This window comes from Phodopus roborovskii, unplaced genomic scaffold, assembly GCF_943737965.1.
Source record: "Phodopus roborovskii unplaced genomic scaffold, PHOROB, whole genome shotgun sequence".
NCBI classification, from domain to species: domain Eukaryota; kingdom Metazoa; phylum Chordata; class Mammalia; order Rodentia; family Cricetidae; genus Phodopus; species Phodopus roborovskii.
The window spans coordinates 27,747,169-27,758,961 of record NW_026126470.1 but is presented as its reverse complement, the minus strand read 5'-3'; the positions used below and the strand labels follow the sequence as shown (position 1 = coordinate 27,758,961).

The 11,793-nt window shown below is 47.0% G+C and overlaps 1 protein-coding gene across 1 annotated transcript in view; it reads right to left on the bottom strand.

Annotated features, from left to right (window-relative positions):
• Window positions 1–534: 534 nt before the first annotated feature.
• Ifnar2 (interferon alpha and beta receptor subunit 2) overlaps window positions 535–11,793 on the bottom strand; it is a 29,633-nt gene continuing 18,374 nt past the window's right edge. The window contains exons 7-9 of the mRNA XM_051191878.1: window positions 10,519–10,684; window positions 5,298–5,425; window positions 535–1,595 (exon numbers count right to left, since the gene is read on the bottom strand). Coding sequence (XP_051047835.1) covers window positions 849–1,595; window positions 5,298–5,425; window positions 10,519–10,684 — 1,041 coding nt within the window. The 3' untranslated portion in view covers window positions 535–848. The remainder of the gene's footprint in view (window positions 1,596–5,297; window positions 5,426–10,518; window positions 10,685–11,793) is intronic.

The window sequence follows — 11,793 nt, the reverse complement described above, 5'->3', positions numbered from 1 at the left end:
CAAGAACCCCAAAGTCACCCGTTGGCAATCAGGTGTTTGTTTTCCCGTCTCCCCCCATGATACCTGAGCCTCACAGTGACCACGTGGAGTACTTTAAAATATTTATACATGGAGTACTTTAAAAATCGTGAAGCGGGACTAAGACAAGACATGTGTCCCCTGCTCATGTCCCCTCGAAATGCTCGCGTTTGCTCTCGAAAACAAGAACAAAACCTTTAAAATTCGGCAGGCAGGCAGGCAGGCAGGCACTGGGATCTTGCTCCTCACCCTCTGCTCCAGTTTCTGTTCTCTCTGAGTTGCCTGTTGGGTCCTAGAATTATCCCCACCCCCACTTTGCTGTGGAAGGGTTTGTGGGTGAATTAACACCTCGGAGTGGAGGGAGCCTCAGTGGCAGCTGAGAAGGGCCCAGCTGGCGGCTCCTGGCAGGCCTGCACACCTGGCGGCTCCCTGTAAGGGGAGGCGGGCCCTTCTTCTCTCCCTTTACCTGTCTCCAGGCTCATCCCGCCCACCGCTTGGCCAGGGCTTTCTCCTCTCTTCAGCCCCAATTTAATCATTTCCTAGAAATGACACAGAGATGGGAGGCCTTGGCTGCCTCTGAAAGTCACCGTGTTCCCTGGGAAACATAACACAGTCCTGCCCGTGGTGCATGAGTGGGAAGGGGGTGGGCAGGACACGCTCATGACCCTTGTAAACAATACGAATCCCCAAACCGGGAATGTGCACAGAGAAGGCCATCAGCAAAATCCAGCAGGGCTCCAGAGTTCCCTAGCCCCTCCCTCACAGACACCTGCAGGCTGTGAAGAGACCCCTGTAGGTGCTCAGCTTGAGCTGGTGAACTGCTTCCGGAGTCATCTCATAATATAACCATCCCCTGTGTCAGCCTCTGAGTCTGAGGTGTCAGTTTTTTCAGACGACCCATCTTCAGTCCACAGATGCTGGGAAGAGATGCTGGGATGGGGTGATTGTGTCCTGTCCCCACTGGCCATCAGAAGGCCTGACTCTGTCCTCTGGGGAGCCTCGTCTAGGTGGAGAGGATCTTCTGCAAGAGATGACCCCTCCGAGCCATCTTCAGGGTCATCGTGGAGAATCCTCAGAAACACAGAATTTAAGTTCACATTGAAGATAGCTTTGTCCCCGGCCCCATTCACAGAGCTGCTGTCATCCCCGGGGAAGGGGTCCTGGATCACACTCTCTCTCCTCGCAGAGGGGCCACTGGGGTCTTCAGAAAGTCCGAGGCCCAGCCGCACCACAGCAGCCTCTGTGACACATTCTGCTTCGGGCCCAGCCCAAGCCCCTGTGGTATCGGATTCCTCCTCGGCAGAGTCCTCTTCTTCCAGCTGGGACTCCTGGGGGTTGGCTGAGGGGTCAGAGGCCTGGCTCAGGAGCCTGCCCATCAGTCCATGCATGGTGTATCCGGTGGCGCTTGCTTTGGGGGCTTCATCATCATCATCATCACCACCATCATCGTCACTCTCGTCTCCATAATTGTAATTCCACACTTTCTTCTTTTTGTTCACGGTAATGATCTCCAACCTGTCCACACCTTCTGATGGTGGCGCTTCAGGGAATATCCACGACAGAAAGTTATGGAAGTTCTAGAGAGGGAGGGAAGGAAGGAGGGAGGGAGGGAGGGAGAGAAGGTCTTTCACTCATGTCAGCTCTTTAGCATAAAGCTTAGTATTCACTATGAAGTGTCGTGGACGTGCGCACACTAGTAGCACGCCGATGGTTGTGTGACACTTGACGGCCACCGCCCTTGCATTTCCAAACCCAAGGATGCTAAGGGTCTTCCATACCAAATGTCATAGCATTTGTGTGTCACCTGTGCCGTCACTGAACATGATCAACCACCTCTAGATTGCTTACAGAGCTCAGCGCAATACAAATGCCACGTGCGTGGGACAGTGCATTGCTTAGGGACACTGCCAAGAAAGTCCATTTAGATGCCCTGTCTGTGGCTGGATGAAGCCTGTGGGTGCAAACCGTTTTCTAAGTCCTTTGCCCTCACAATTGTGCTACGAATCAGGCCTCTCTCTCTCTCTCTCTCTTTCTCTCTCTCTCCCCCCCCCCCCCCCCCGTGTGCATGCTGGGGAATAATCTCAGGCCCTTGCATGCTAAGCATACCCCATGTCACTGAACACCCAGCCTCTAGACTTCCTATGTATTTAACTGTGTGGTATGAGGTAGAGAGGGATCCATATAATTCATGTAGTTTTGGGCTTTTCCTCTGATGGTCTTTTGTTACCTTTTGTTATCCTTTCCTGTGTGATGGGGCATGAGTGTTTTTATTAGGTTTATTTCTTAAATTAAAAAAAATAACTTGTAGCTTCTGTAATTGTATGAATTTTGGGGCTACTGAAAATGGTCTGTTTCTATAAATATAAAAACCAGGAAAATGATACGTGTCCCTAATAATCTGGATTAATCTTGGTATGCACTGGTGGCAAGACAGAATCTTGGAAGAGCTGGCTGTGGTTTTGTTTTATCTCAGTCTGGGCATAAGTTACATGGTGGTTTGGTTTGGGCAAAATTCAGTGGGCTTTACACAGTGGGTTTTTTTTTTTAAACTGCATTTTTCTAAGGCTGGAAGCAGCTCTACCCTTATTTTGTAATTAAACACAGCCAATGTAAGTATGCGATGACTGCTGAACCCTTGATTGTTCTCCCCCTGTAGACCTGCTGGCTGGCTCTGTACTCACTACGTAGGGCAGATTACTGACATAAAAATTTAGCTCCAGAGTGATATAAACTTTTGAGATTAATATTCTCACTTATAAATAATTGCAGCCCACCCCACTTCTTCAAACTAAGCCCACAGGTAGGGCTTTTGTTGGCCTTGACCCACATACCAACGCTTGGAAATATCGTCTGTTCAGTGGAGTCAACAAGGACTTGTTCAGTTCAAAACAATAACTACTCAAAAATTTTACCAGCATGTTCAAGGCCCTGCATTTGATTACCCCAAATCGAACTTTCTGCTAAAAATGCATCTTCAAACACACTAGGCCTAGAGTGTCATATGATCCCTTTTCTGGAGGATGCGATTAAATGGAGAGCGATAGTTTTTAACAGAGAAGTGGAAGGCAGACAGTAGAACACAGTGAGGAAAGCTCTGAGATGTGGAGGGAGAGGGGCCCCTGGAGGAGCAGAGTAATGCACCACACCAGGGGGAAACCAGGGGCTTCTATTTGAAATGTTACAAAAGCAGGGTGGGGGGGGGCAATGTGACGGGAAAGATGATCAGTGGCCTGCCCGAAGTTTAGAAAGATGCAGATCAATACTCTGCAAGGGCCCTGAGCTGCCAGCAGAAACAGACGAATGCTAAGCAAATGGTTGTCCTCGTGAGTCTTGAGAGTAGCGCTTGAGAACAGCTGTGAGCAGACGTCAAGTACAGGACATGGAGCACAACATGACAAGTAAGCTCGTTATGACATTCTACAAGATAAATCCACTGTGCGTGTATGGTCCATCGACGCAATGTGAAACGAAATGATGACCTACACGAAAATTTCCATTGTACTATTCCTAACTGGAAAGAGAGAGAAGAAAATAAATCCAAATGCCTTACAGGTGGGAAAAAATAGTGCCTTATAATAATGTAATTCCATGATCATTAAACATAATAGGTGTGGGGGGCGCGGCCGAGAGGCTCATTCAGTAAAGTGTCTGCAGCGTAAGTGTAAAGTTCTGGTCCCCAGTGTCTCATGGGGGTGGGGACTGGATCAACAGCCTTAATCTGTAACCCTAGCATAGGAGGGGCCAGCCTAGCTGAACCGGTGGCCTCCAGGGTTAGTGAGGGGACCTAAAAACATAAAGGGGAAACAGTGCCCACCCTTAAGGCTCAGGGAACATTGCAGGGGAGGGGGCAGAAGCAGTAGGTGAGCCAGAGGGCCATGGGTTCGCTGTGAGACTGTGTCTCCTAGGAGTGTCAGAAGCTGTACCCACACTGTCTCACCAGCATGACTACCCAAACGCGAGCCCAACAAGGACGACACCAATAGGCATTCCAAGTGGACTGGAGTCCAGGAAAGCCAGCCTACAACCTTACTTATGCAAAGCTACAGGCAACTAGGGGGTGCTGGGAGCTGGAGCTGGAGCTGGAGCAATCATCTTCCCCAGGAAAGAGCACAGCAGCTCATTATCCAGGACCAAATGGTCAGCTTTGAAAACATGTAAGCACAACGTCATACCGGCTGAGCGGGTTGCACATATGCGTTTAGGAATATATACACACATATGTGTGTGTGTCTGTAATAACAATGTATGTGTATATGAATGTGAGAGGGACCAAGGGGGGGTTATATGGGAAGGTTTGGAGGCAGGAAAGGAAAGGGGCAAATGATGTAGTTATAATCTCAAAAAAATGTTTTTTAAGTTAAAAAAGCAATCATCAGTTTGTTTTGGAAAAGGTATATGCAATTGAACAGAAAAAAAAATCAAATGAGCTTAAGAAAAAGAAAACATGTTTCGTGGATGTAAAAACAAAACAAAACAAAAAATAAAGCAGAGAGGGTTGGCAGTCAGACGTACCTAACTTCAAGACTCCTTCCCAGATCCACACAGTGGAAAGGGAGAGATGACCCCTCCTTAAATTCTCCTCTGACTTCATAGGAATGGCATGGAAGGTGCCCTCTATCCAAGCACAAGTACATAAGTGTAAATGTAGTTAAGTTCTGTTTTGTTTTTGTTTTTGAGAGAGAGAGGAGGAACATGGGGTTGGGTGGCTCTGGGAGGAGTTGGGATCCAGGAAAGGACAGGAAAAAAAGATACTGTATGAAATTCTCAAAGACCCAATTGAAGTAATTAAATGAAAATAAGCCACCGAGAAAGACATCTAAAGTCAACACGGTGATTTCCATCATCACACACATGTGAACAAATCCCTACCATAGGGGGAGGGGAAGGGAGAAGAGGCATACAGAAAATACAGAAAACAGAAAATGCCCGGATAAATGTGAGGTTTTCAAGGATAATAAAAAAAAAAAAATCTAGAATGACTAAGATAACTGATTTTTTTTTTTTTGGAAAATGAGATTCTTTACTGCAAACATTACATTAATAATAAAAATTACTAAGTTAAAATAAGAAATAAAGATAAGGGCTGGAGCTGGCTCAGAGGTTAAGAGCACCGGCTGCTCTTCCAGAGAACCTGGGTTCAATTTTCAGTACTCACATGGCAGCTCACACCTGTCTGGAACTCCAGTTCCAGGAGATCTGAGACACTCGCACACACATGTAAGCAAATGCCAATAAAACAAACACATAATTTAAGAAATAAAGACAGGCGAACTACATACCAAGGCTCTGGGGAAATTGCTTTTTAAGCATATATAACCAATCCGTTTCAGCATTATGAAGAAGAAGAAGAAGACCGCTATTATCACACACACAGTAATTATTCCTACTTTGCCAGACTCTGATGATCCTGTTGATGAAAAGATAAATGACTTTATTCCAAAGAAATTCAGTGCATGGCCACAGGGAAGGAACACTCAGCATCGGTTTGATGTCAGAAGTTAATGCAGAGGAAGCAGAAGTTTGAGAACAAAAAATTATATTGCTAAATACCAAGGAATGGAAGCTAATATAAGTGCATTTATTTTAAACAACATATATTTAGGTTTTCAAAATAAAAATAAAAGATAGTTTTGTGTTCTGTGATTGCAATAGAGTAGCTGCTAGCTGTCTGTGGCTCTTGAAATTTCAACCATCAAAACTGGAACCTACTTTGTCTCTCACGCTACACGGCAAATCTTGTGGCCCAGGTGAAAGAGTTGGAGGATGGGGCTGGAAAACCAGCTAGACCATTCTGAGGCTTGGCCTTGGTCACAGCAGGAACCCAAACCCGGCACTCACTCAGCCTGGGAAGAACTTTCCCTAGAAATCGTTCCCTTTGAACGATTTCTGCATTGACAGCAGCTGTTTCCCTAAGTACTTCTGGGCCAAGGTGCAGTGAATGGCCATGTGCAGACTTCCCTTAGATTTCCAGAAAGGATCTGTGTTAGTATGAACTCTGTATCCAGAGCTTCAGGGGAAAACAGACATAGGAAAGAAGAGGCATGAAAATCCATCTCACACTTCAAGTCTTTTAAAGGGGGGCTTAATGAAAGGCTAGCTCAGTGAAGACCGTTAGCCCTGACCTTTGAACCCGAGCCCATGGGTGGTGGCAGGACCTCAGGCCTAGGCTCAGAGGTAAAGCTTCCAGACACAAACTTCCTAAGAAGGGAGAGAGAAACCCAAATAACTCCCAGGGGTGAGGCATAAGCATGACATAGAAGAAGACCTACCCAACTTTCCAGAGCCTGAGCAGCCAATTCAATGGACACATGGCTGACACAGAGTGTGCTTAGGAACACACTATGCAAATCCCACTCAGCTGCAAGCTACAGCAGCCCTTCCCACGGGGCGATTTGTCATCAGTCTCGGAGGACTTCATGACATGAATGTTTGTGTCTGGTTTTAGCTTAGAGGTAACATAAAACACAACCTCTCTCGGCTTGTGGCCCATTCCCCATTGTGTTATCATTGTAGATCTTCCTAAAAAAGGGTTAGGTCACTTCATTTTGTATCTCCAGATCTTGGCCTTGGATTCCTCTTGTCGTTCTTTTGAAACCTAAGAGGACTAGGCAGCAAGGACGGTGTTCAGTGACTGCGGTTCCCTGCAGTGGACAAGAGAACTTTCTAAGACTGTCTAATGCTTCTTGGAGTTCTGGCCTGGATGATTTTGCAGTGCCTGGCAGGGAGCCGGCTGGAACCCCCACGCTGCTTCCCTTAAATCCTAAGTCAGATATGCTCAAGTCCCCCTGGGATCCCCCTCCCTCCTAATGGCTTTTAAATGGCCCGGTCATCTGGAGTCTCCCGCCCACTCTGACTTGTACTGTCCTTCCTTCTCTCACTACGCTTCCCTGCCATGCCTCCGAGACTCAGTTGCTTTGTTCCTATGGCCTTGCCTAAAGAAGCAAGTCCCAAAAACCTAGCTCAACTCAGATTGGCTCACAATTCTGCCCATAGACGTCCAAAATGAGTTTCACTGGAATAAGGGTCAGGGTGTTGGCAGGCTGTCATCAGAGACCCGTTTCTGCTTTGGAGAGCCCCTCCTTCATCCTCAGAGCTAGCTGACAAGCCGCTCCCAGTCTCTCTCTGTCTGACCTCTGCTTCCATTGTTACCTTCCTCTGCTTTGTAAGGTCCTCCAGGCTCCCAGGAGGCCTTCATGGGTGGTCTGGGATAATCTGCCTCCATCCTGAATTTATTAGGAACCACCAAGTCTCTTTGTCCCCAGGAGGTAGCATGTTAAGACATCTAGGATCAAAATATCTGTATGAGGCTGTTACTCCGTCCACCACACCTCCCGGGGGCCCTTATCCAGGAAGTAATCCTTTTGGCCATCTGTGGCAGTTGTCCCAGGTAACCCCACTCATCAGTGAGCCGTGGATACTTTGGTGCACGCTAACAGCTAAGTATGAGCTGCTTCCGAAGTATATAACTTCAGCCAAGGCTAAGTTGTTCCCATCTGGAGATCATGGCACCCAGGACTAATTCTACTGAGGCTGTGACAACTTTCACAGAATGGCCACCTGCTGGGTTAGTACCTCTGGATCACAGTAAGCCTTCCTTTGTTGTTTTACTAACTTAAGTTTATTTTTTTTTTGCGTGTGTGTGTGTGTGTGTGTGTGCGCGCATGCGTGTGTGCATGTGCACACACTCACATACCACAGTGTGCACATGGGGGTTACAAGACAACCTTCTGGAGTTCCTTCTTTCCTCCCAATATATGGGCTCTGGGGACCAGATGTGACAGCAAACACCTTTACCCACTGAGCCGTCTCATTGATCCAAACTTGGATCATTATTGCTAGTCTGAGTTTTATCTGTATATAATAAGACCATGATGTTTTATGTACATATGTGTGTGTGTGTGCATATGTTCAAATACACCTCTCTGTCTTCCTCCCTCCATCTCTTCCTCCCTTCCTCCCTCCCATTCCTCGTTCTAGGCACGGGGCTTCAAACCTCATGAAATTCCCCTAGTGAAAGGTGCTTTTAACAAGCACCATTAGGGGTCTGCTATGGTTGCTATGGTCTCCTACGTGGTTAGTGGCCACTGAGGAGGTGTGTGTGTGTGTGTTTGTTAGGAAACACTTGAGTCACAAGGCTCTGCCCTTATGCATGGACTAATGCTGTCATTATGGGAATGGGTAAGATACTGTGGATATGACTTCAGCATAAAACACCTTGCTACTTCCCTCCACGGCATGTGACATCTACCACAATGTTATGATGCAGAAAGGAAGCCTTCCTACTTTGGATTTCCAAAGCCACAATACTAGTAGAAATAAATGCCTCCCTCTCTCTCTTTAAGATTTATTTATTTATGTATACAAGTGCTCTATCTGCATATAGATTTTTAAACCTACATAAAGGGCATCATATACCACTATAGATGGTTGTGAACCACCATGTAGTTGCTGGGAATTGAACTCAGGACCTCTGGAAAAGCAGCCAGTGCTCTTAATTGCTGAGCCATCTCCCCAGCCCCCTAAATGTCTCTTCTTTATTTAAAGTTATCCACTTGGGTTATTTCATTTTAACAGCATGGGAAGAAAAAAAAAAAAGCTAAGGCTGCAACCACTTAAGTTTATCCAATGTAGCGACCCCTAGAGAGCATAGAGAGAGCTTCAGGATGAGCGCTGGTTTATACTTCAGATTAAGTCTCATGCTGTGGCCAATGACTTAGACCTGGCTAAAGACCAGGAACATGGGACTCACTGTTAGCCCATGTCCTGACCCTTCCGTCCCTGTCCTGTGTACCCTCCTCACTAGACTCATGTAGAACCTTTATCCCAAACTGTCACCTAAGTCCCCTGAGTTCTGGGAGGCACTTCATCAAATAATTGGATCTGAGAGGAGTTTGGGGGGGAATTCTTGGTTTTGCAGCCATATTGGGCAGGTGTCCATGTGGTCTGAAAACCTTGACCTTGTGGCTCGCATCTGAAGTGGGGAGGCTCTATGCCCCTTATCCTGCCTGCTCTGCTCTGTCTGGGTAATGGGTCAGAAATGCACTCAAGTATTGGCTGTCTCAGAGTTAAGAGGTCTGGTGTCAGATACGGATATGCTGACTTGTTTGGGGCCAATGCTGATAGTTGTGCAGGACCTGTATGCTACAGAGCCTAAAACACAGCTACTGTAGAGCTTGGCCTTTTACCTTTAGTATCAACCTGTGTATCTTTCTGCTTGCAGAAAGACTAGACCGCAAGTCACCCTGCTATCAGCCTGCTCTAGTGCCAGGCCCTATGTGGTGTAGCGTGCTGAATCCCGCAAATAGCTCAGCATTTGTAATAGTTACATTGGCAACCTTGTAGCAGCCTGCCTGACAGAAGACATGTAAGCCGGTAGGATTTGCCTTGGCTCACCACGTCAGAGAGTCTGTTCATCCTGGCAGGGAAGGAGAGGGCAGGGAAGGAAGCTGGCTGGTAGGAGTATGTACAGGAAGCTGTTCAGGTAGTGCACGAGGAAGCAGAGGACAGCAGGGCCTTCCAAGGCTAGCCCCACCCCCCAGTTACCTATTTTGGTCAGTTAGGTCCAACCTCCCAAAGTTTCCAGAAAGACCCAAAATGGAACCATCAGCTGGAGGCCAAGAGCTCAAATTATGAACCCATCTGTAGGGATACTTTCCACTCAAGCCATCTCTCCAACCCCTTGCAAACACAATCTTAGTCTCACTCTGATGCACGCTGGTGCATTTAGGAGGAGGCTGTCTTTGGGGCTGAAGAATCTACAGAGCTGCCTCTGAGGGGGATTTTCAGAACCTTTTCCTTTCAATGAGACCCCTGAAGAACTAGTAACTATCCAAGAAAACGGGGGGGGGGTGCCTAAACAACCCTCTCTCCTTTCCATGTCTTTTGTTTTTTGGGGCAGGATCTTGCTATATAACTCAGGCTGGCTTGAAACTCACAACACAGCACAGGGTGGCCTCGATTTTTTTATTTGCCTTATCTCCAGAAGGCTGGAGTACAGGCACACACCACTACACCCCATACTCCCTGCCGGTGCTCCCGACCGGCGCTCCCTCGTTCTGGCCACTGGATTTCTCACATAGAGAAAGGTTGGGGTCTTCACGTCACCAAGGGCTACCTCCTGCCTCTGGCCCCTTCCCTCTATGTGCAGAACCAATATTCGTGGACTCACACCCTAGTTTCCCTCCCACACCTTCTCAGGCTTCTAATGCCAGAGCTTGAAGCAACTTTGAGACTTCTGACACAGTGGCCAAAGGGCACACAGTGCTCAGTTGAACCCAGATTTCCTTAAATGAAAGCGCCACAGGGATCTAAACTTCTCAGGCCAGTCATTCTTACAGCAGGGTAGGACAGACATTGGAGACGGACCAATAGGAACAGTGGCGTGATGCACATTTATTGGGAGAGGTACAATTAGCACACTAGAACTCAACATTTTTTTTTTCTTTCATTCAACAGGTTTTCCATCAAAATAAAAGTGCAAAATTTAAAACCTAACCATACCTGATTCCTGGTCAGGCTGAAGGAGGGTGCATTTAAAGGGAGACTTTATAGAGTCTTTCATATTTTCAGCTTCAAAATAAACAGATACACAGTAGTTTGTGTTTGGAAGTAAGTTTTGAAAGACATGGGTGATGTTCCCAGCGATGTTCTTCATTTTGAGCTTGTGCTGTAAAAAGAGACACAGACACACACACACACAGAGACACACACACACACACACAGACACACACAGACAGACAGACAAACAGACACACACACACACAGAGAGAGAGAGAGAGAGAGAGAGAGAGAGAGAGAAAGAGAGAGAGAGATCAGTTAAGACCTTAGTTTAAAAACATTGTAGGATTAACTAGTGGAAAGGCTTCTACGTCTCTAGAAGCAAGCAGTCTATCACCAAACCACACATGCACACATTCTAAAGTCATGCCATCTGGCCTGTCAGCTCCATTTTACCGATGAGAAGAAAAAGCCCTACAGGGAATGAATGAAGGTTCCCATGATGTCATTTCTACAATATTATCACTTTTCCCTAGCCCCTCCTGTACCCTGCATAATAACTGAAAACTCTTAGTTTACAATTCCTCAAGTGCATTCTCAGCAGCAATTGCTTAAGTTGGGACTTTTCTAGCTATACAAGCCTTCAGTAAGACGGCATCTCTATACCAGCCTCTCTTTACTAAACAAAGGCAGACAGTTAAACAAACCACAAGCTTGTGCATGGAGGGAGGTAATGAAGAAGGAAAGCTGCATGGGGGTGGGGGGTGGGGGCCACGATGCAGTAGCAAAGCTGGCATCTCCCAGAGGACGGGTACAAAACAGGCTTCCAGGCTCCTGAGCATGCCTGTGACAGCAGCTGACGGTTTCGGTGGGCAAAGCTTCCCGCCAAGCAGCTGATCTCTGTTTCTGTTTGGATGTGACTGAGTGTGTCCTCCTTCAGAGGTTCCTATGTTGAAATGGAACCCTCACTGTGGGCTGCACCCTAGGTGACAATGGAGTTTAGAGGCATGGCCTTTGGGTTGTGATTAGGGTTAGTTTGGGTCATTGGAGTGGAGTCCCATGACTAAGCCGTGGTGGCTCAGAAAGAGAAACACGCCTGATCACACACATGCATGCTCCTTGTTCTCTTCCTGTGATATTCTGGGTTGCCTCAGGACTCACTCCGTGGGAGGGCCATCACCAAACATCACCTCTCAACCTTGACTTATTTTATCAAAATAAACACCTTGATAAAAGTATGTTGTCACAGGTGTCCCCTCACAGAAGCAGAAAACAGAC